Below are 25,338 nucleotides of genomic sequence, written 5' to 3'. Positions count from 1 at the left end.
AAGAGTTGAGAAGTCACCACAGCCAGGCCATCCCTTTGAAAGGTTGGCTGAAGATCCCTTCCGCACACTGCTGAAATCCTAAAGCACTTGAGACATTCAGGCTGTAAGAACCTAAGAGTTTAAACTTTGTCATGGTCAGTCTTTTCCATGTCTAGTAATGGTTTAGAGCTGCTTCAGTTAGCAATATAAATGTGTTCTTGTCTTACTTTTCCTTCTTTCCTACCCCTGTGGCCAAGAGCTTTAAAAACAGTGAACCAAGTGTCTGATAGGAGAGAGGAAATGGAACAGAGGTTCTAGAAAAAGAAATGGGATAATGAGGTTGAAGTAATCCAGGGCTGCATTTGGCAGGCTACATTTATTTAAGACCCAGGATGAATACCAAGCAAGCATTGTTCTGTGCAGCTCACTGCCAGTGTTACTACTCAGCTTTCATTTTTACATATGCATTCTGGGCAAATTAAAAATAAAGTAGTTTTGCTCCAAAATATAATTGAGGAATAATATCAGTTTGTCTTTAACAACACGAGATAAACTTTTCGAGTAACAAAGGTCCTTGAGATTTCTCAGATCTTTGCTTGTTGAACTGTCTGGTTTGATGAAAGGAAATCCTTTTCTTCTTTTGTAGAATATACTTTAGAAATTTGGAGTTATTTATTGTTTTTATTGATTTATGGGTCATCTAGAGTAGATTGTTTTTTCACTACTTTTCCCAACTTTTGGTGATCTCCCCCTGAAAGTTTAACTTTTTCTACATCTGCCTTTTTTTCTTTAATTGCTACTTTGTTCTAAGGCTTTGTGTCAATTGAAGATGGCTATAGTCCTTAACCCATTGGAGGTTCTTTTTCCCTCTTCTTTTTCTTACCAGTAGGACAAGTAACTAATTTATCTTCAGAAGCATTTAGCATACTGGTAGGCTCTTAAAGAAAACAAACCTTGCTTATTGGTATATTTTAAAAAGATATCTTTCCTGTTTTCTAGTATTTTAAGGAAAGATTAATCTGTGTAGTACAATATGATGACAGAGAAACTGACTTTGTTCATTATATACCAATAGAATAAAGAAGTGCACTAAATTATGGTAGCGTATTTCTTTTATTCTTTCTGTTTATGAATGAAAATCAGATGGCTTGAATTTTATTTATTTTGGTTTTAACCAATTTGGGGATAAATATAAAAAGCAGCATTCATCAATTCTCTATAATGTCCTTATTTTCATCCTTATAGTGCTATATACTTGGTTTTAATATCCATTGTGCTTGACACTATTTCTAAAATCATTGTGTGAGATTTAAATAAAATAAATAGTGAATGTCACAGATGTAATGATGAATATGCATAAAGTGAACTGGGAAGAAATAAATTATCAGTTAATTAGGAGAGCTTTTATGTGCTGTTTCATGAATAAACTTTGATTTTAATACTTTGTTTTAAATTTTTATCACACAATATTTGACCCATAAAATAATCCATGTAAGTATATGTAATATATATCATCACATATATATGCAGTGTCATATATTATTGTATATATATTTTATATGTGTGTGTAATATTATATATTGTCACATATGTTTAATACATAGTACTTATATTAGTAGGTCCCCTGGTGGCTCAGACGGTAAAGTGTCTGTCTATCAATGTGGGAGACCTGGGTTTGATCCCTGGGTCGGGAAGATTCCCTGGAGAAGGAAATGGCAACCCACTCCAGTACTCTTGCCTAGAAAATCCCATGGACGGAGGAGCCTGGTGCAGGCTACTGTCCATGGGGTCGCAAAGAGTTGGGCACGACTGAGCGATGTAAGTATATGTAATATGTATTATTACATATATATGCAGTGTCATATATTACTGTGTATATATTTTATATATGTGTGTAATATTATGTATTATCACATATGTTTAATGCATAGTACTTATACTAGTATATATAATGTATATTATTATAACATCATGACAATAGCATGGTAATCTTTGATTCTAATAGCCAATTTAAGAACTGGCACATTGCTAATATGTACTTTTGTATCAACCTGTATACTAGTCTCCATTTCATCCCAATATTTGCTTGGTAGAAAGTCTTAACTTTGTGTCATCATCTGCATTTCCTCTTTGAAAAAATGTCTATTAACTTATTTTGCCTCATTTTTTAATTAGGTTGTTTGGGGTTTTTTATTTGATGTTGAGTTATATGAGCTCATATATAGCTCATATGCTGTTGAGTTATATGAGCTGTTTATATATGTTGGTTAGTCCCTCATAGGTCACATTATTTGCATATATTTTTTCCCATTCAATAGGTTGTCTTTTCATTTTGCTGATGGTTTACTTTGCTGTGCAAAAGCTTTCAAGTTTAATTGGGTCCCATTTGCTTATTTTTACTTTTATTTCCTTTACTTTAGGAGATGGACCTCCCCCCCAAAAAAATACTGCTGTGATTTATGAAAAAACATATTTTGCTTCTTTTCTTCTAGGAGTTTTGTAGTATCCAGTCTTACATTTAGGTTTTTAATCCATTTGGAGTTTATTTTTGTGTATAGTATTAGGGAATGTTTTAATTTCACTTTTACATGTAGCTGTCAAGTTTTCTCAGCACCACTTATTGAAGAAACTTTTTTCCCCAGTGTATATTCTTGCCTCCTTTGTCAGAGATTAATTGTCAATGTATTTAATAAAATTACTCCAGCTTTCTTTTTTTTTTTTTTGATTTTTTATTTATTTTATTTTATTTTTTGACTTTACAATATTGTATTGGTTTTGCCATAATTACTCCAGCTTTCTTTTTTTTTTTGGATTTTTTATTTATTTTATTTTATTTTTTGACTTTACAATATTGTATTGGTTTTGCCATAATTACTCCAGCTTTCTTTTTTTCTCTTCAATCAGGTATTTTTCTTATAATTTATCCATTTTGTTAGACATTTAAGTATATTGGCAAAAAGTCATTCATAGTATTCTTTCTCTCATTGCTGTGGGATCTGTAGTTGTGTCTCCATTTTCTCACTGTTCACTTATGCCTTTTCTCTCTGTGTTGATTAGTCTTGCCAAAGGTTTCTCTGTTCCACTCCCCTTTTACTGTAACTTCTCAGTTTCTTGATATCATCTTGTATAATACTTTCCTGTTTCATTACATTTTGCTCTGCATTATCTTTTCTTCTTCTTTGGGCTTACTCTGTTATCCGGTTTCTTAAGTTGGTCAGTTCAGTTCAGTTCAATTCAGTCACTCAGTCGTGTCCGACTCTTTGCATCCCCATGGACTGCAGAATGCCAGGCCTCCCTGTCCATCACCATCTCCCGGAGGTCACTCAAACTCATGTCCACCGAGTCGGTGATGCCATCCAGCCATCTCATCCTCTGCCATCCCCTTCTCCTCCTGCCCCCAATCCCTCCCAGCATCAGGGTCTTTTCCAATGAGTCAACTCTTCGCATGAGGTGGCCAAAGTACTGGAGTTTCAGCTCTAGCATCAGTCCTTCCAAACAACACCCAGGACTGATCTCCTTTAGAATGGACTGGTTGGATCTCCTTGCAGTCCAAGGGACTCTCAAGAGTCTTCTCCAACACCACAGTTCAAAAGCATCAATTCTTTGGCGCTCAGCTTTCTTCACAGTCCAACTCGCACATCCATAATGACTACTGGAAAAACCATAGCCTTGACTAGACGGACCTTTGTTGGCAAAGTAATGTCTCTGCTTTTGAATATGCTATCTAGGTTGGTCATAACTTTCCTTCCAAGGAGTAAGCGTCTTTTAATTTCATGGCTGCAGTCACCATCTGCAGTGATTTTGGAGCCCAAAAAAGTAAAGTCTGACACTGTTTCCACTGTTTCCCCATCTATTTCCCATGAAGTGGTGAGACCGGATGCCATGATCTTCGTTTTCTGAATGTTGAGCTTTAAGCCAACTTTTTCACTCTCCTCTTTCCTAAGTTGCTAACTGTGCTTATTTTTAAGTCTTTATTCTTTTCTATTAAAATCACTGGAAGTTATTAATTTCCTTATAAACATTGCTTTGGTTACATTAAACATAGTTTCATATTTGCTACTTCCGTTAATTTTTGTGCTGGTTTCTTCTTTGACTCCCTCAATAGAATTTGAATTTTTTTCCCTTAGGGATGGTTGCAGGTTTTATTTATTTTTTTTGTTAGTGATTTCTGACTTAATTGCACTGTTACATTAATTGCTTTTTGAAATCAGTTTGTATTTCTAAAATAATTTGCTCTCTGTATCTGAATACAGTGTAATCAAAAATTTCAGGGAATGGTGTATAAAAATGCTCCTAGATTTTATATTAGAAATTTAAGAATTCAGCATTTTACAGAAAAATTCATCATTTTACAAAGATGGGAAAGCTGAAGTTGAAAGCTGTTCAATAACTGTATCCCAGGGACTGTAACATAGGATGAGGAATTTTCAAGTTTGTGTTATTCTGCATTGTAACTGGAAGAGAGCTGTGTTCTCATGATAGTTGAATCTATAATAATTGTTCAGTCACTCAGTTTTGTTCGACTCTTTGTGACCCCCATGGACTGCAGCACGCCAGGCTTCCCTGTCCTTCACCATCTTCCAGAGCTTGCTCAAAGTAATGTCCATTGAGCTGGTGATGCCATCCAACCATCTCATCCTCTGTTGTCCCTTTCTCCTCCTGCTTTCTATCTTTCCCAGTATCAAGGTCTTTTCTAATGCATTGGCTGTTCACATCAGGTGGCCAAAGTATTGGAGCTTCAGTTTCAGCATCAGTCCTTCCAATGAATATTCAGGGCTTATCTCCTTTAGGATTGACTGACTTGATCTCCTTGCAGTTCAAGGGACTCTCAAGAGTCTTCTCCAACACCACAGTTCAAAAGCATCAATTCTTCAGCACTCAGCCTTCTTTGTGGTCCAACTCTCACATCCAGGCATGACTACTGGAAATACCATAGCTTTGACTATACGGACTTTTGTAGGCAAAGTACTTTCTCTGCTTTTTAATACACTGTCTAGATTTGTCATAGCTGTTTTCCTAAGGGGCAAGCACGTCTGTGCTATTCTACTGTTATTCTGTGTTGTAACTGGACGAGAGCTGTGTTCTAATGACAGCTGAATCTATAGTAGTTACTTCTGTTCTAAATTAATCCTTTGAGTGAAGAGATCGCCTTTTCAAAAAAATATTGTAATGATTCAGGAAAAAGTAGGAGTCCAACAATGGGTATAGAAAAGGGTGGAGACTTTAGGTCAGCTTGCATTGAGATTTTTCATATTATTATGTCTCAAACAACAAAATCCTAAAATCACCACCATAATATCTGTAGTTTTCCTTTTAGCAGCTATCACTCTGAAATTATATACTCTAGTCACCAGAAAGTGTTTTGTTTTATCATGTATATGAGAATAAAGAGTCCTAAGCATATACGTCATTTATGGCTTAAGAAATACAGTAAGCAACTTATCCTGCTGAAATAACCCTGTGATACTCAGACTTGCTCCAAAGAGTCACTTGACAAGCAGAATTTCTGTTAACATAGGCATAATGTACTGCCTGGAATTACCCTCTTGTTATCTGGGGAAGCTTGAGGGAAGTTAGGTTCCTATGTAAAACTAGACTGAGTAATTCAGAAGTGAACGTGACACTCTAGTGAGCAGACACCTAGATTGTGAACTCCGATTAGCGGGTCAGTACGAAAGCTAGCATTTGCTCACCTACTTTCCTCAATTTTTTGAAACTCCTTATAACATGAATAAGTTTTCAAGGACTGAAAAATAACTCCCATTATATTTTTCTTTTTTAAATACTGAATGTGATATTGAAAAAGAAAGAAATGAAGTTTGATTTGGAATAGTATTTTATGTTAATAAGGTTATACCTTTACGCCAGTGATAATTTTCTTCCTTAAGAATTTTGCTAAGTATACTTAAGGAAATATGAGAGCATGTTCCCATAATTAGGGGTGATGAAGTCCTTCCTAAGTTAAGACTAAACTTTAGGTGGCATAATGGAAAAGTTGGACTGATTTTTCTTAAATTGAAACGAATAATGTTACTGCAAGATAAAATTAAAATGTTTTAAAACAGTCTGGGAGAAAATTTGTGCAATAAAACAAAACTTGGTTGGGTTGCTTACAATGTTATAAACTTGGAGAGGTATTAGCACTTTACAGAATGAAAGCTCACACTGATACAGCCAGTGGGAAGGCTAGTGTAATATGTTAGTGAGATGTCTGAACTAGAGAATTTTTTTAAAGGAATGCAGTTTAATTATTTCAGTATTAGTAATGCTAGCTAGTTTATAAATTAATTACCAGGAAATAATGTAATTAAATGAGCATTAGTGGATGTTTATTTTTAATTGAAATGTTTATAAATTCTACTTTCTTAATATTAAATGCTCAAAAAAGTTTATCATATTTTTCTTATAAAGTTGTTATTAATTCATTTTTTTCTTCAGCAATTTTTTTTATTAATGCATCACCCATTCTTTTTCGCCCTAGAAAGCGGAAAGAAGAAAAAGTCTGTACCTTAAAGGAACCTATGAGCTTTAACCCAGCTCTTGTGCAAATTGTCATAAAATCTGAATTGGTGGAATCAAAATTCATGAGGTTTTATGTAGACTGGCAGCAGTGCCTAACAAATTTCCCTTGGGAAAACAGCTACAGCTTTTCTATTTTTTAGAAAAGAAAGTCATCTCTTTTTTCTTTTAATATTATCTTACTTGGAATTTCAGATTTAAATATGCAGATCTCCTGAAGTGTTCTTTTAGTGTCATAGACAATGCTAATGGCTCAGATTGCCAGAAAATTAGTATTATTTTAATTATTTGTGCCATGTATATGAGTTAAAGTATCATGTGTCAATCCTGCCAATATCTTGAGATTTAAAAATACTAAATCCCAAGAGGTCATTGCTTCACAACTAGACTATGCCAGTTTTATAAGAGATGATTTGCATAATGATAAACAAACCATCTTTTATATAAGCAAATATTCTGTTCATGGTGTTGAAATGCAAGAAACTTGCTTCCTGCAAATTATGAGAGGCAAAACTCTCAATATATTTCTTAACAGTGTTATTGATTACTCTCTATTGAGTAATCATTTATTAAATTGGAAGCTAAAATAGCTAACAAGATGTTACTTTTATAGGACTCATTGAAAGGCTTGCATTCTTTCACACTTTTATAGCCTTTCCATTGACTTCAAAATGTTAAGGATTATAAGGTACACAGTGATCTCATACCATTTAGGAAGGGAAAATTTGACTGACAGATAAAGGAGGACAGGGTGCTTTTATAAGTGATTAGAAGATGCACCAGGATTTCAGGGAGATTAAAATGTTCAAAACACATTTGTTTAAGGTTCTCTGAAGTCTGTGTTTATGTCCACTGTTTCGTTTTTTGACAAGAGAGATTTAAAACAGCTCAGATTATGAGATGTGGATGTGAGCTGCTTTGAAGACAGCATCCCCGAGGATGGTGGAAAACAAAGGAATGGGTCTCATTCTGTTGGTTCACTTGGGGATTCATTTAAGAATGATAAAGGGGGGAGGACCCAGATTATGTTTAATTTACCATCTTCGCTTTTGGGATAATTGACCTCATGGATATGCCTCTTCAATATTACTTTTTTTATATGAGTCCTGTTGTAGGGTGACTTAAAAGGATAATGTGTACTGTGCTGTGGTTGACTTATTTAAGCTTTTCCCCAGCCTTGCTTCTGTGACCTATGTGTGGGGCAAAAGAACGAAAAAAAAAGAGGCAGGCTCAGACGTCTGTTGCCTACACGGGGACTTGTTCTTTTTCTCATGCTTACTCAGATGAGAGAAGGCAATACCTATGTCACATGGAAGTGAAGGATACAATTCTGGGGAAGAAGGAGCAGAAAATAAATGCAAGGGGGAGGCAGAGTCAATTGGAAATAGGTGAACAGCTGCGAGGAATTTTAGAAAATAAATTTTTTAAAAATTGGAAGCAAGCAATAGAGGACAATTTCACTGAAACAGAGCATTCTTCTACTCCTGTCTCACTATTCAGATGTGTTTTGTTGGGCTGTGCTATATGTACGAAGAATATCAATTTTTAAGGATGATGATTTAGAATTCTGCACCAACCACCAAGCTTGGGATACTGTAGTAGCTATTTCATTCAAGAAGAGATTTGGAAAAAGAAAATGAGACTCTGTGGGTGAGTGAGAAAAGGCCGGAAGAGGACTGAGCAAAACTTAAACGAGAGCAAAAGTATATAGTACCATATGCGCCTAGCTGGATGTTCAGTGAGTGAGGACGTGCTTTGGCAGATGGCGTTGGGAGTGCGGCTCTGCACCAGAACGCGGAGGCCCCTATGTGGGCTCCTTTCCGGAAGCCCACCACACAGCACCGAGTGACCCACTTAGTAACTGGTAACAGAACCCTTCCACGGCTACCTGTGTCTCTTCAGTGTGAAGACAGCTCCTAACAGCCGACGAGATCTCAGCCCGTTAAGCTCTTTGCCTCACCCCTGCCACACGGATGAGCCTCCGGTTCCCTTTTGCCCAAGATCATACACTGGCACCTCCTGCGGTTCCTGGTGTGTATAGTAGGCACTGGGCAAATATTTATTTGGCTGTTCTGAGCACCCAGACTGGCCTGTAATATTAAATCTGTTTTGTGACTTAATTGGTAGTGTTTCCTTATATTTAATATGAAACGTTACTATATGAAAGTCAAGCGTTTGTGAGGGAAGAAGAGCATGTCTATGTCTTCAGGAGATGTACTGTTATTTTCTTTGCTAATTAGAGACCTGTTCAAGTTTGTGCCTTCTTGGGTTGATTGTATTTATAACTTCTTATATTCTGTATGTTATACAAGTATCCAAATATTTTAAGATAGAGTATAACTTTCTCTCATAAGTTTAAATAATTTTTATTGTTGCTGTATCCTTCCCTTTCTCATTTCTGAGAACATTTATTATTGATTAGGTTGATTTTTTATTTAATTAAAATTTTCAAACAGAATTGTTACTTATTCTGTTTTAAAAATTTTCAATTTGATATATCTCTGGTTTTACTTTTTATTTTTGCAATCAAAATCATTTCTCTGAAATTATATTGACTGCTTAAAAAATTTCTTTTTATATATAAAAAAGTTCCACAGTATTTATTTGCCTTTGTATGATTACTGACATAAATACTTTGAGTATTTATTTCATCTCTACCTGCTAGATTTTGATCTATATTTTAAGTTATTGCTAAATAAGCAGGTATTTGTTAGGTTCTTAATTTGCTAACTTCTTGCTTTGGGGTTGAACCGCACGTTAGTTGTATGTGAATAATACATGTATGTGATGAATTTAAAAATATGGAACTCCAGTGACAGGCAAAGATTTGCCAGCTCTGTACTCAAATCCCATCATGTTTTGATTTTTTTAAACTTTATGAATTTTTAAATTTTATCCAAGATTTTGTAGTATATAAAATTTAGTATGTGTTTATTCTATTACATTTTCCTTTTCTGTTAAAATCTGTATTCTTTTTCTATTTCCTGCCTTTTTTCTGTGTCATAGCCTGTTAATGATGAATTCAGATTCCCTTCTTCACCCTATAATTATTTTTCTATTTCTCTTGAACAGTTTTCTAAAAATGTATTCCATTGCCTATTTGTTATACAATAAAAGTTAATGTTGTGTCCTGCGCTGTTTAAACCCTTAAGTAAATGATTCTTGGTCTTACTGGGAGGAACTGACTTCAAATTCCACTTATATCCCATTCCTGCTTTTCTTTTCAGGGCTGAGGTCCTGTTCAGAATTGCTGCTCTGTTCTGATTGATTTGCAGTGTATATCCCCCTTTAGGAACATTGTCAAGGCCTCTGAATCCATTTTTTGTTAGGAAGCTAAACTTATTCTTCACTGATACCACACGAACCACTCTGCTCTTCTCTCGATGTGCCTATAATGAGGCAGGGTGGTGCCCCAGAGGTTGCTGCTGCGTTAGATACTGACTCTAAGCTTTCGCAGCTCTGCATTCATAGCATTAGTACCTTCCTCTCTTTTGAGTGTGTCCATTTACCCTGCTTTTGATTTACATGCTATTATTATCGTGTATTTGAGTCCACATGTATTCTTTACAATTTGTATACAGCTGCTACTCATCTTTCTTTTTACATGTATTAATCAACTTGGGACTTACTTTGTCTTACATCTCTAGCTTCCCATGAGGGATAATTTTATTTTACATGAATAATCATCATTTTTCATTAATGCAGGTCTGTTGTGACAAATTATTTCAAGTTTCATTTATTAGAAAATGTCTATTTCTTTTTCATTCTTGAAAAAACACGTTTAATCCAAGTACAGAAGCATAACATTTGAGTCTGGCAGTTTATTTCCTTGAGTCCATTGTTCCTGTCGAGATGTCTGCTTGCGAGTCTAATTATTACTCGTCTGAAGGCAGTCCTTTCGGGCCTTGTCTCGGACTCCTGCAGTTTCACGGTGACGTGCGTGGGTGTGGCTTCTGTGTCTCTATCCTGCTTGTGACTTAGAGCATTCTAGAATCTGTAGGCTCACGTGTTTCATGAGTTTGTGGAAACTTTTGGACCTTATTTTCTCAAATTTATTACTTCTGTCCAATTATTTTGAAATATGCCACATTTTCATATACTAAATACATATATAGTCCTTCTACGGATTCTCAAGTTTAACCATTAATCTCATTTTGAGAAAATACTATTTAATCTCTGTCCATGTAGATGTCTTTACATAATTCTTTTTCAGAATTTTATTATCTCATTTAGAATATTATTCTCCTAAGTGAGGAATAGAGTCATGTCATATGTTTTTTTTATTCCCAATGTGGTTATTATTTATGGAATGGATAAAACACATTGTAGAAAATGTCACTACAGTTAGATAAACACATTAAAAAATCAACATGCCACATTTACCTAAATAATTTTGTAGAACAGCTGAAAAAGCAAATTTCATCAAATTTAGACAGCTTATAGTGGAATAAATAAGTATGGTGAGGTATTAACTAACCCTAAGTTTCACAACGGGCAGCTTCTAGCCGGTTCATTGAAGCTGGACCTCGGCCACACAAGGATCATGTCATATTTTTTTAAAAAGCAAGTTTTAAACATTGTTTGAAATTGTATAAAGTTTATAAATTTGAAAAGAATTGATATCTTCAAAGTATTGATTATTTCCAGGAACATGTATGTTTCTTCATTTTGTAAACACCTTCATATCAGAAAACTTTTAAATTTTCTGTAGGTTTTGAATATTTTGTGCAAAATGTATTTCTAGGCATTTTTCTATTTTTATTGCTGTTATACATAGAATTTTTTTTCATTATATTTTCTAACTGTTTTTGGTATGAGTGAAAGATACATGTATGTTTTGGGTAGACAGCTGACTTCCTGAAACTCTTATTAGATATAGTAGAGTTTCAGCTATTTCTCCTAGGTACTCTAGGAAACCTCTGTTATGTGCAAATAATGCTGTTTTCTTCCTTACCATCATTTGTATCTCATTTTTAAAAATTCTGTTATTGTATTGGCTAGATCTGGAGAAATTATTAAAAATCATAGTGATTATTACAAGAATCTTTTTGTTGACTCCACCTTTAGAGATTTCTCTAGTGTTTGATTTGAGTGTTGTCTATCATTGGCATGGTAAATATTCCTTATCGTGTTTTCCTAGTGCTCTGAAGATTTGTTTGGATTTTTCTAATTCCCCTATGACTTCCTCTTTAACCCCTACGCTATTTAGAAATATGTTATTCAATTTCCAAATATTTGGGGATTTTCCAGATGTCTTTCTGCTGTTGATTTCTCATTTAATTTTGTTGCGGTCAGAGAACATACAAACTCCTTTTCTGAGCAACAGACTATTTTTAAGTTTAAATAGTCACATGTGCCCAGTGGCTACCTGTGTTCATTTTCTATTGCTGTCTAATAAATTACAGCTCAAGAAATACTTAATCCTATAGTTCTGTAGGTCAGAAGCCCCACATGGTCTCACCGGCTTCAGTCAAGGTGTCAGCCGAGCCCTGTTTCTTTCTGAAGTCTCTAGAAGAGAATCTGTTTCCCTGCCCACTCAGGTTATTGACAGAATGAAATCCCAGTGACCCCCACAGCTAGCAGCTTCATGTCTCATCCTGTTTATCTGAATGTGATACTTAACACTGTTGCTCACATCTTTTTCCTTCAGTTCAGTCGCTCAGTCGTGTCAGACTCTTTGCAACCCCATGAATCACAGCACACCAGGCCTCCCTGTCCATCACCAACTCCCGGAGTTCACTCAAACTCACGTCCATTGAGTCGGTGATGCCATCCAGCCATCTCATCCTCTGCCGTCCCCTTCTCCTCCTGCCCCCAATCCCTCCCAGCATCAGAGTCTTTTCCAATGAGTCAACTCTTTGCATGAGGTGGCCAAAGTATTGGAGTTTCAGCTTTAGCATCATTCCTTCCAAAGAATACCCAGGACTGATCTCCTTTAGAATGGACTGATTGGATCTCCTTGCAGTCCAAGGGACTCTCAAGAGTCTTCTCCAACACCACAGTTCAAAAGCATCAATTCTTCGGCACTCAGCCTTCTTTACAGTCCAACTCTCACATCCATACATAACTACTGGAAAAACCATAGCCTTGACTAGACGGACCTTTGTTGGCAAAGTAATGTCTCTGCTTTTGAATATGCTATCTAGGTTGGTTATAACTTTCCTTCCAAGGAGTGTCTTTTAATTTCATGGCTGTAATCACCATCTGCAGTGATTTTGGAGGCCAGAAAAATAAAGTCTGACACTGTTTCCACTGTTTCCCCATCTATTTCCCATGAAGTGATGGGACCAGATGCCATGATCTTAGTTTTCTGAATGTTGAGCTTTAAGCCAACTTTTTCACTCTCCTCTTCCACTTCATCAAGAGGCTTTTTAGTTCCTCTTCATTTTCTGCCATAAGGGTGGTGTCATCTGCATATCTGAGGTTACTGATATTTCTCCCGGCAATCTTGATTCCAGCTTGTGCTTCTTCCAGCCCAGCGTGTCTCATGATGTACTTACTCTGCATATAAGTTACCGTGGCTTCCTAGGCCCTCCACTGTCCCATGTTTTGTATTTTGTCTTTTTTTTTTAGCATTCGCTGTCATTTTTGTTGATATTATTCTTGTCATTTCTGCTGCTGCTGCTGCTGCTAAGTCGCTTCAGTCGTGTCCGACTCTGTACGACCCCATAGACGGCAGCCCACCAGGCCCCACCGTCCCTGGGATTCTCCAGGCAAGAACACTGTCATTTCTAGCCCACCCTTAAATGCAAGGATTACCCAAACTTCTGATGGCAGACCTCTCTACCGTATATTCTCTCTGGCTTCTCATTTCTATACTTTTATGAAAAACAGCAGTCACTGCATACTCCCAGATCTGTGCCTCTAGCCCATACTCTCTCTAGGGAAAAAAAAGAATATGCGCATGTCTATTTAATCCATCATCATTTTCATACTGCTGTACAATCTTTGTAATTACTTGAAATGGATGTCTAATATTATGTTAAGTGGCTCTGCCATTATTAGCCTTAGCATTTCCCTGCTGAACATGCCTCGTCCTGGGTCTGCAGCTGTAATTTATAATTCTACATGTGGATATTGAGCTTGAGATTTGGTGGGATGGGAATTGAGTTGATTTCCACCCCAGCCACATGCCCCTCCCCCACTAAACAAGCTTCGTCTTGGTCCTTCCAGAGAGACAGGGAGCCTCAGCAGAACCCTGGGCAAACGTTTCTCAGGCTTTCTTGCTTTGAATCAGCTCAGGGGTCCACTGTCACCGCCTGAGTTCAGAGTAGCATTTTAACCCTTTCCTGAACTGCTGAAAGGTCTTCTAAACGGTGCCCCCTCCCTCTGATGTCTTGACTTTCTGACACCAGTGTGACCTCAGTTGTTAGAAAACAGGTGGTCCCCAGGTCTCCAGAACCAGGAGAGATCTGAAGTTGTTCACACTCAAGTGTTTTTTTAGTCAATCAGAAAAAGAGACTCACCTTCAATCCAGGCAGGGTTTTGAACACACTGTTAGGGTGGAGTTCACCATACCTGACTCTATCCAACCGTGAGAATATCCTTTGTCATACTTTAGCTCCTATTTCCTTAACCGTATTCCTTGAACAAGGAGAATGGTAAAGGAGATCCAACAAAATCTTAGAAGCATGAACACAGCTCAGAAAAACACTGTTGGGATCATATTCTCCATTGAACGCTACCCATGGTGATTCCCCATGATCTCAGGTAATAGAAAAGCAGAGAGAGTGTGAAGAGAAGGACCAAAAGTTCAGCCTCAAAGAAATTATTACCTCAGAAACAGAAGCGTTTTTTAAGCTTCTTTAAACTTAGTAAGATAATAAATTTATTTAAAGCCACAGTGGGCTTCCCTGGTGGCTCAGACAGTAAAGAATCCGCCTGCAATGCAGGAGACTTGGGGTTCGAGCCCTGGTTCAGGAAGACCCCCTGGAGAGGAAATAGCAACCCACTCAAGTATTCTTGCCTGGGAAATCCCATGGACAGAGGAAGCTGGCAGGCTGCAGTCCATGGGGTCACAAAGAGTTGGAGCAACTGAGCAATTAGCGCATGCGTGTGCACGCGCTCACACACACACACACACACACTGTCACACATAATATGAGGCAATAAAATGAGATGACATGGGAAATATAGAACTTAGGGAACAAAACAATGTCGTTCCAAAACTAATAAAACTGAAACAGCAAGGAACTTAATGGCCTAAAAATCAAATTATTGACGTAAGGGGAAAAGCTTTAGATAATTCTAGAAAAAGCAGGAGAGAAACACAAAGATGGAAGCAGTTTAAGTCATCATAAGGATGGTCCTGCACAAAGATAATTGATGTCAGTAATGTAAAAGAGCGCACCCCAAAGAAAAAAACTTGGCCAGAAAATGTATTTGAATAAATAATAAAACTTTTCTGAAATAAACTAAATGTATCTCCTTTAGAGGTTCATTGTGTTCCAGGAAAAAAATAATTGAAAGTTGTACATGGTCAGTTCTGAGCTGACTACTAGTTTTGTTATTAGACTTTGAAAAGAAACGTTCTTGCAGACAGGAAGGCAGAAAAAAGGCAAGTCACCTCAAGGAGGAGAAATGACTTGTTACGATGTCAGCAGGCTTCTCTGGACAGGCTTTTTTAAGGAAAGAAATGGTGTATTAGCACCAGGTATTAAAATTCAAAGAACAAAGAGTAAAACCACTATGCAAATAGAGTGTAAATGTTCTAAACATTCATCAGAGAGAGATGAGTGGGTCTTCATTTAAAACTGAAAGGTGGTTCATAAAATCTGTTTAAAATGTGTTCTTTTTTTTTCACATTTAGAAGAATGATCTCTATAAAGAAATAGGGATCTTAAGTCATTCCTTCCCCTTCATCTCAACTTCATTTTCTTAAAATACAAAGTTGAATTGTCTTTTTTTTTTTTTTTTAATATACATAGAATGTCCCCTTTAAAACTTCCTATGGTATTTCTTGGTAATTTGCCTGTGAGTTGAATTTTTGCTTTTTTTTTTTTTTCCTTTGGAGTGTAAGCTATCGTTTAACTTTTTTTTTGGACAAACAGCTTTACCTAAAAGTAAAATCTTATTCCAGAAAGTATGCAAAATATAAAATAAACATGTTCACCCCAGTCAAGGCTCAGGTCACACTGGGTTGTGGATGGGCTTGGCGTGGACAGGTTTTTTTTCAAATCTCTTCGTGTTTTTGCTCTGAGAGTCGCCTGAGTTGGGAACTGCCGCTCCTCCAAGGGGCTGCTCTGCTCTGTTTTTGCGTCTCTTTTAACAGCCTAGTGGCTGTCTTGTTTCAGCCCAGCTCCAGCTTCTTGGGAAGTGAGTGGGGAAACTTCTCACCCGAGATGCTGATCATTTTTCATTTCGCCCTCCTGCTTGTGTAGTTAACGAGAGGCATCAAGTACATCACTGACGTTCCTGCATTTGTCCTGAAGAGGGAAAACCAGTGGGGAAATACCATTTTATAACTGAGTGGGTTGAAGAATCAAAAAGATTTGCTCAACGTCATTTTGTAGAGGTTATCAACAATACTGCTTCCCTGGTGGTTCAGATGGTAAAGCATCTGCCTGCAATGTGGGAGACATTGGTTCGATCTCTGGGTTGGGAACATCCCCTGGAGAAGGAAATGGCAACCCACTCCAGCACTCTTGCTTGGAAAATTCCATGGACGGAGGAACCTGGGTAGGCTACAATCCACGGGGTTGCAAAGAGTCGGACACGACTGAGTGACTTCACTTCTATCAACAATACTGATACCTTTCTTTTTTCTAGTTTTCTTTAGCTCAAGTATTTTCATCATGAGACCTTCCCTCCTTTTATTTGCCTCTCTGATTATAGTGGTTAAATGTATCTTTAGTGGATTAGTATGTTTTTTTTTTCCATTAAATTAAAACATGAGCGCACATAAACTGATGTCACAAGATGACTAGAAATTTTTATTTTATGTAAATTCTTCAGTTAATGCAAAGTAGTTATTTTGGTGTAGACATTTGGGTCTAATATGAATTTCAAATAGGTGCATTGTAACAGCTTTTTGAAAATAATGAGAAATTACAGTATCTGGCTTCCCTATAAGTAAGTAATATAAGCTTGAATAATTTTTGTTTATGTGCCCAAGGATCCAACAAATCGAAAGAAACTAAATTATGGCAAGCAATTATTGCTCAAAAATACAAGAGTTGACAATAGTTGACAGCGATTATGGGTGGTTGATGCCATTTGAATGGTGATTTATTTCAACACAGGGAGAAATGGAGGTGGTTTCATCTCTTCTCTCCTGTAATAAGCTCTATCTAGCTACCTACTCAGCTATCATTAACAGCAAAGAAATGTAGCCATTGAATATTTTTTGCAATTAAAATGGTGATTTTTTTTTTTTTTTTTTACTAAAGGCCATTACATCATTCTGACTTTAAAATTTGGTTGTTGAAGAGTCACTAATAAGTGTATTATTTTACTTTCATATTTTTGTTTATGGATATAATTGCTATATTTGCAATTCATCACAGTTCTACTAGTGAATATCCCATGATCATCTGAGTTACGTTTGCTCTAAAAATCATTATATGGAATCGAACTGGGGTCTCTTACATTGCAGGCATATTCTTTACCAGCTGAGCTATCCTTATGGGAAGCCCATAAGGATATCAGTATTGCCTATTTTCGAACAATGCTATTATTTTAGAAACTTGCTGAGACGTTTGCTTTAAAAGATACTAAATGTGAAAAGACAAATACCCAGCGTGAAAAAGTTGGATTTTCTTCTTTGTGGGCCAGTTCTCTCAGACTATTGTTCTAGGGTCCTCAGCTGCAAGGGTGAAGGTGGAGGATAACTTTGTTTTGAAACAAAACACCCAGGACCTTGGTGAGATGGAGGTCAAGAGAGAACACAGTGTTGTAGAAATGTATATAGTAAGGTCAACAGATTTTTGATGGCCAGCATATCACCAGAATGCTAGAATACAGTTTTATCCAAAACGGGCTTTCCTTAAACTGCCTTCTTCAGTTGTCCTAACACCCTCGTGATTGTAATGTTAATTAAAAAAAAATCATAATTGGTGTTCCTACCGCTTTACCAATTGGTTCTCTTTTTTCCTTTTTTTGAACAGAACTCTTAGAGGCTGGCATCAAAGGAACTTCCGAATCGCTTAAAGGTGTGAAACGGAAAAAGATTGTAGCAGAGAATCACCTGAAAAAAATACCAAAATCCCCTCTGAGAAATCCTCTTCAGGCCAAACACAGACAAAATACCGAAGAGTCCCCTTTCCCCCTGCTCGCGGGCGCAGCGGAGCCCCACAAGAAGCAGAGCCACAGCCCGGCGAAGGCCGGGGGGAGGCCGCTGACCAAACACAACGGGGAGACCCCAGGGCTGACCGCCGGGGCCCCCAAGCCCGAAGCCCCCGTCTGTCCCCGCAAGCCCCCACTTCTGCTGCAGCCGTCGGAGCCACGCCGATGGCGGTCGGAGGGCCCCGACCTCGCCAAGGCCGGCGTCCCCGAGGGAAAGAGTGACCCTGGGTCCCCGCCCAGCAAGGGCAAAGCTGAGCACCGTGAGGCTCCGGCCTCCTCCGGCCACAGCTCCCCACCCTCCTCATTTGCAAACACCGCCTTCGACGTCTTGCTGAAGGCCATGGAGCCAGAGCTGAGCACCCTGTCGCAGAAGGGCTCACCCTGTGCCGCGAAGATTGAAAACCTGAGACCAAATAAAACCGCTCGCGCCCCTACTCACCTGCATGGCGGCCCGCGGGAGGCTGCTGACCCACACCTGCCGGACGCGGCTGCCCCCTCAGAGCAGCCACTACCACCTCGGACCTTGTACCCCTCCGGGCCAGTGTGCGCCACTCAGAGGAGGGACCCAGCGGTAGTCCCGGCCTCCTCTCCCGCGTATCACATACACGAACTCCCTGTGCCTAAACACGGCCCACAAAGTCAGCAGCTTCCCGCGTGTTCGGGTTTCCCCCCATCCCTCGCAAGCCTGCAGGGCCAGGAGAACGCCCAGCTTGAACACGTCTACACCGCCGCGGCCACGTCACCCCCCGGCCGCACTCAGGTCACCCCGTCCAACCAGCAAGTGGACGCTGCTGTCTCAGTGCCAGTGAGCCCCACGCCTTCCACACAGTCACCCCCCACGCCCATCTACAACTCGAGCCCTGTCGCTGCTGTGGTTAACCACAGCGTGGAGCAAATGTGCAGTCTTCTCCTGAAAGATCAGAAGCCAAAAAAGCAAGGAAAATACATCTGTGAGTATTGCAACCGAGCCTGTGCAAAGCCCAGCGTGCTTCTAAAGCACATCCGCTCCCACACCGGGGAGCGCCCCTACCCCTGCGTGACCTGCGGGTTTTCATTTAAGACTAAAAGCAACCTGTACAAGCACAAAAAGTCCCACGCACACACTATCAAACTGGGCCTCGTCCTGCAGCCAGATGCCGGCGGCTTGTTCGTGTCACACGAGTCCCCCAAAGCACTTAGCATCCATTCGGATGTGGAAGACAGTGGAGACAGTGAAGAGGACGGCGCTGGCGATGAAAGGCCAAACGACCCGGGCTCCGTGGACCTGCAGCCGGTGCAGATGATAAGAATGCTGTCCAGCTCGGAAGCTTTACCAAAATCAGGTTCCATTCCAAGCAATCCTGAGCGCATGGTCGGTGACTTTGCACTGCAGGATGGGTCTTCAGAATCACAGGCCGTGGCAGAGTTACCAAAGGTTGTGGTCCACCCCATCAGCGTGTCCCCTTTAAGAGTTGACAGCCCAAAGGTTACGGATTCCAAGCCTGAGCTCCCTGGTACACAGAAGGACCTTCAGGGAACCCGGGTCCTGTCCCACCCGGCCTGGGCGTCCTCCCTGGAGGCAGATGAGAAGGCCCATCAGAAAGGCGACCCAAGTCAGCCCGACGGAAAGCCAGAGTCCCCTGTGGGCGCAGCGCATGCCCAGCTGCAGAGGCAGCAGGCCACCGATTACTGCCAAGAGCAGCAAGGAAAACTGCTGAGTCCTCGCAGCCTGGGAAGTACGGATTCGGGGTACTTTTCCCGATCTGAAAGCGCCGACCAAACCGTGAGTCCACCCACCCCCTTTGCCAGGACGCTACCCGCCCCAGAGCAGGACTCTGCGAAGAACAGCGGGCCCTCAACCCCTCGGGTCAGCACACCAGCAGCCTCTGCTGTTCCAGCAGGTGAAAAAGCACCCCTCCTCCCAGGTCAGATGCGCCCCCCGCTGGCTACGAAAACGCTCGAGGAGCGGATCTCGAAGCTCATCTCAGACAACGAAGCCCTGGTGGATGACAAGCAGCTGGACAGTGTGAAGCCCCGGAGGACCTCCCTCTCCCGCCGGGGAAGCATCGATTCCCCCAAGTCATACATCTTTAAGGACTCTTTTCAGTTTGACTTGAAACCAATGGGACGGAGAACAAGTTCAAGCTCTGATATACCAAAGTCCCCTTTCACCCCCACAGAGAAATCAAAGCAAGTGTTTCTTCTATCTGTACCTTCCCTCGACTGCCTGCCCATCACCAGGAGTAATTCCATGCCCACCACTGGGTACTCTGCAGTACCTGCCAGCATCATCCCTGCCCCGCATCCACTGAGAGGAAGTCAGTCTTTTGATGACAAAATCGGGGCTTTCTATGATGATGTCTTCGTACCAGGACCTAACCCTTCTGTGACCCAGAGTGGACATCCCCGCACCCTGGTGAGACAAGCAGCGGTGGAAGACTCCTCAGCAAGCGAAAACCACGTTCTCGGGGCCGGACAGCCCTGGGACGAGAGCCATCCTGGAGGCAGCCCCGCCGGGGAGACTGCAGCCCCGAGGAGCAAGCCCCCGGCCCCGGGCTCACACTTGGAAAAGAAGAAGTCTCACCAAGGGCGAGGGACCATGTTTGAGTGCGAGACCTGTAGAAACAGGTATCGGAAACTGGAAAATTTTGAAAACCATAAGAAATTTTACTGTTCAGAGTTGCACGGACCAAAAACCAAGGTCGCTGTGCGGGACCCCGAGCACAGCTCAGTGCCCGGTGGGGCACAGCACTACAGGGTCGCCGGGGCCACCGGGGTCTGGGAACAGACGACCCAGATGCGGAAAAGGAGGAAAATGAAAAGCGTCGGAGATGACGACGAACTTCAACAGAACGAGAGTGGAGCACCTCCGAAAAGCTCCGAGGGCTCCCGGTCTCAGAGCGCGCTGGGCCCGGCTCCCAGCCTGTCTCAGCAGAACCTTGCCATACCCAGCGAGCTGCAGCCTCGAAACCTTCAGCGGCAGACCACGCAGATTCAGCTCGGGACCAGAGGCCCCAACCAGCCCCGGGACCCAAAGCCGTCGTCCGTCCTGGAAGAGCCGATGAGTTCGGCTGCCCAGGACAGGGCGGAGCCCAAGAGACATGGGGCCGGCATCTCGGTCATCCAGCACACAAACTCGCTCAGCAGGCCCGGGGCCTTTGACAAGCTGGATGCTGGCGAAGGCGCGTCCCCCGTGCCTTTCCAGGAGCTGAGAACGGGCAAGCCGGGGTCTCTGAGCGTCAGAGGAATTTCCCAAGAAGAAGGCTGCCCTTCCCGGCACACGTCTCAGCCCACGCTGTCCGATGCTCCAAGAGGGGAACTTCAGGACGGTTCCAGAAAGATCTCAGGTGAGCGGCATGTGCTCGGACAGCCCTCCAGACTCGTTCGGCAGCACAGCATCCAAGTCCCAGAAATCCTGGTCACCGAAGAGCCAGATCGGGACCTGGAAAGCCAAGGCCACGATGCGGAGAAATCGGAGAAGTTCAGTTGGCCTCAGCGGAGTGAAACCTTGTCCAAGCTGCCGACGGAGAAACTGCCGCCCAAGAAGAAGAGGCTGCGCTTGGCCGAGATGGAGCATTCTTCCGCGGAGTCGAGTTTCGACTCCACGCTCTCCCGGAGTCTCAGCAGGGACAGTAGTTTATCGCACACTTCGAGTTTCTCCGCCTCTTTAGACGTGGAGGACGTTTCTAAGACCGAGGCCTCCCCCAAAATCGACTTTCTGCACAAAGCGGACTTCCTCCTGATTCCCGCTGGCTCTAACACACTGAGTGTTCCGGGGGGTCACCGGGAGATGCGGCGGGCTGCGTCAGAACAGATTCACTGCCTGCAGACGTCCATGGAGGTGTCCGATTTCAGAAGCAAGTCATTCGACTGTGGAAGCATCGCCCCATCTCAGAAGGTGCCACCGGCTGAATCGCATCCTCCGACATCCCCTTCTGGCGTGGGGGTCGCCGGGCACGTGCCCCTCTTGGAAAGACGGAGGGGCCCACTGATACGGCAGATCTCTTTAAACATCGCTCCGGAGAATCAGCTGGCTCCCGGGAACCCATTATCTTTCCAGACCATCGCCCCTCCCGCTGTGAACACAGTGCCATTGCAGGGGCCTCAGCTCACTCACACAGTTTCAGCCGAGTTTCCTGCAAGTACTTTGCACTCCCAGACTCCAGTGAAGGATGTGCGAGCAGAAATGGCAAGTTCCCACTCTCCAAACCTCTTTCCCCTTCAACAGCTTCTAGGTATACACTTGTTGAATCAAATCCCTGTGCCCCTTAGCCACCCAGACACACACATGTCCCTGCAGGTGTCTTCTACGCAGAGTGTCAAACCAGATGCAAGCCCCGGTGGTGGCTGTGTACCTTCTAAAAGTGAGGACTGCTTTGCTCCCAAGTACCAGCTCCAGTGTCTGGCAGTCCCCTCGAGCCAGCCTTGCGCTTCTAATCCTGTGCAACCTCTGCCAAAGCAAGGTCTTTCAGATGCAGCCGGGGCCACCCCTCGTGCAACCTCACTGACCTTACCAGCCAAATTAGCAGAAGCCACATCTAACTCGTGTCCTCCACCACCCCTGAAGGTTGGGGCCCTCGGTGGTCAGGTGCCAAAGGGGCCCACGTCCTTGACGCTGTCCACACACCTGCAGACTCAGGTCTCCACGTACTGTTTCGCTGCAGTCACAGCTCTGCCACAAATCCTAGTGACCCAGGATCTTTCCAATCAGCCGATTTGCCAGGCTAATCGTAGTACGGTGCCAATCAGCGAAGAACAAAGTTCCGTACCAAAACCGCAAAACGATCCCCGGAATGCTTTGCCAAACCCAGAGGGAGAGCTCGTCGGCCAACCTGTCTTTTCAGAGATGGGCCAAAACCCATCTCCATCAGAATCCTCGCCCACAACACCGAAGATGTCTGTCGGAAGACTTTCCCCACAGCAAGAATCTTCAGCTTCCAGTAAAAGGATGCTCTCCCCAGCAAATAGTTTAGACATCGCCATGGAAAAGCACCAGAAGCGAGCCAAGGATGAAAACGGAGCTGTCTGTGCAACAGACACAAGACCACTGGAAGCCGTGGGTTCAAGAGCTCCTGATGGTAGCAAACAGAAGAAGCCTGTGCTGGTGAGGCAGGTGTGTACCACGGAGCCCCTTGAGGCTGTGACATTGGAGCAGGATGTTTTTCCTCACCCTGAAGTCAGTACCGAGGCTCTTCACTTGACTGCTGTGTCACCAGCCGATAACGTGTCATCAGGACACTGCAAGCCTGTGGCTAGAGAACCCATGAAAGAAGTGCAGGAATTTGAAAGCATCCCGTCAGCCGCATTGCTGACGCCAACAGTTCAAAACCCAGCTGCCCCTGCAGAGAAAACTCACATTTCTCCTTTGGAATCCATAGACAACCACCAAGAAAGGAAGTCTCCAGGGATTAAAAATCCAGGCGACAAAGCGAACGTCCAGGAACAGAGCCAGCCTGCGGCCACGACTCCTTCCATGCGTGAGGCTGGCGACACACAGCCGTCCACGTCCTTCCCCAGCCTGAAGACAGCCACGAGCTCCACGTGGTGCTGCCTGATGAGACAGAAGGCCCTGCACCTGCCGCAGAAGGACCAGAAAACCTCGGCCTACACTGACTGGACCGTGAGCGCCAGTGACCCCAACCCACTCGGCCTGCCGACCAAAGTGGCTCTTTCTCTCCTGAACTCCAAGCAGAAGACCGGAAAATCTCTGTACTGTCAAGCAATAACCACCCATTTCAAGTCAGACTTACTGGTCTATTCAAGCAAGTGGAAAAGCAACTTAAGCAAGGTACTTGAAATATCCTTTATCTTCAGAAAGAGTCTGTGCAAGTTAGTTTCCACCTGTCTGGATGCCTGCAAACATTTCAGTTGGAGGTTGTATTTTAATTTTGAATGACAAACTGTGCTAAGTGTAGAATTATTTGAAAGAAAGTGACAAGTTTACCTAGGGAGCTATATTGATCAAGATTACCCAGAGTCCCTTCAGTGATTCTGTCTTTAAGCGTTTTGAAAATGATAACCTGCCTTGAGCACTTTTTTTCTGTTGGCGGAAATTTAAGTCCTAATGGTACATATAATCGTATTTTTACTTTTATCTGTCTCTTATACTAAGGATTTGTTTTTCTTGTTAGGTGACAGAAGACTACATTTATGCTTTGTCCCTGCTAATGAAGGGGAACAGAGATGTGAATATTGGAGATTGTTCTGTTTCATTTTGAAATAGAAGCAGAGAGCCATTCATCCTTGCTTTATGCAAATCTGACCACCCTCCGCTGACCATGCTAATCTCATATCTCGTTCTGTGTAGCTATAAGAATCATCTTACTACTAGAGAAAAGATTCACAAAATAACTGTACACTTGATAATTAAGTTAATTTGGTCAAGATTTGTACAGAAAAGTCATAAAAGTATTAAGTTTGGGTTATTTGTGAAATAAATCTTATTAGAGTTGGTTTTATAAAATGAGGAAATCATTTAAATGATTAAGAATAAATACATAAATAAGAGTATTAGGTTGGACTCTGGACATTCAGAATTGTAGATTAAGTTCTTGATCTGTACAGGTTATACAGGTTCATAAATATTTATTTATCAATAAGATAATAATCACAGTACCAGTATTAGAAGTGTATACAACTTTAAAAGAAGGAAGTCTCTAACACTAGCAGGTAACTCAAGGAATATAAGGAAGATATTCCAAGAGTCGTGATACTTTGGCTGAATCTTTAAGGAAGAAAAAAAAGTAGAGAATTTTTTTTTTCAAGCAAACAGAAATGAGAAATTTTAATAGTCTGCCAAATGATGTGGAAGTGAAAAAGAACGTGGTTCATTTATAGAACCCCGAGGAGTCCAGCGTGGCTAGCAGGTGTTGGAAGCTTGAGACACTGACCTAGTTTGAAGTTGGAAATGTCAATAAAGACCAAAGGAATGCACATGGTGGTAGAGAGCCTTTGATACTTTCTCAGTGGAGGAGGGTCCATCTAGACCACTCAGAATTTAATTTTCAGGTGCTTAGCCTCTATGTCTACTAAATCAGATGGAAAATGAGACTTGAGCATGAGAATTTAAACAGAGCTTCGTGTATCTATGTTCCTGAAGCACCTATGAAAACTAGCTCTCCTTCAGTGCTGAGTGCTTGGTAGAAATGCCTTGGGAGGGCACACCCAGATTTGGAGCTGGGAAAAGAGTTCCAGGTGGAAGGTGTAGAGATCCTTCAGTGCATAGATGCAATTAATGAGGTCGCCCAGGAAGAGTGTGAAGAAGAGAGAGGGGCTTGGGACGGATCCCAATCAATATCCCTACTATTTAAAGGGTTGAATGAATGAAGAAAGTCCCCATTGGAACTGAAAGAGAATTTCAAAAGGAGGGGAACTAGGAGAAAGTGGTATCACACAGGGCGAGGAAGAAGATATTTCAAGGAGAACTGTTCGAGCCAAGAGGTCAGACAAAGGAGACTAGCAGGTATCAGGACTGAACGGCCTGATATCCCTGAGGCTTGAGCTATATGGACTGGTGACCATGGGGGGCTGGCTACTGGCTTGAAGGTTGCTGCTGCTGCTAAGTCACTTCAGTCATGT

The 25,338-nt window shown here is 41.8% G+C and overlaps 1 protein-coding gene across 10 annotated transcripts in view; it reads left to right on the top strand.

The window, feature by feature from the left end:
* The window catches only part of HIVEP1 (HIVEP zinc finger 1), a 136,636-nt gene that overhangs the window by 81,452 nt on the left and 29,846 nt on the right, over positions 1–25,338 (top strand). For all 10 annotated transcript variants that reach the window (XM_070778384.1, XM_070778383.1, XM_070778389.1 and 7 more), the window contains one exon: positions 17,604–23,548. In XM_070778384.1, the coding sequence (XP_070634485.1) occupies positions 17,604–23,548 (5,945 nt within the window). The remainder of the gene's footprint in view (positions 1–17,603; positions 23,549–25,338) is intronic.

This window comes from Bos indicus, chromosome 23, assembly GCF_029378745.1.
Source record: "Bos indicus isolate NIAB-ARS_2022 breed Sahiwal x Tharparkar chromosome 23, NIAB-ARS_B.indTharparkar_mat_pri_1.0, whole genome shotgun sequence".
Lineage (NCBI taxonomy): Eukaryota > Metazoa > Chordata > Mammalia > Artiodactyla > Bovidae > Bos > Bos indicus.
Note: the sequence above shows the minus strand (reverse complement) of the source record. Positions and strands in the feature narration are given on the sequence as shown.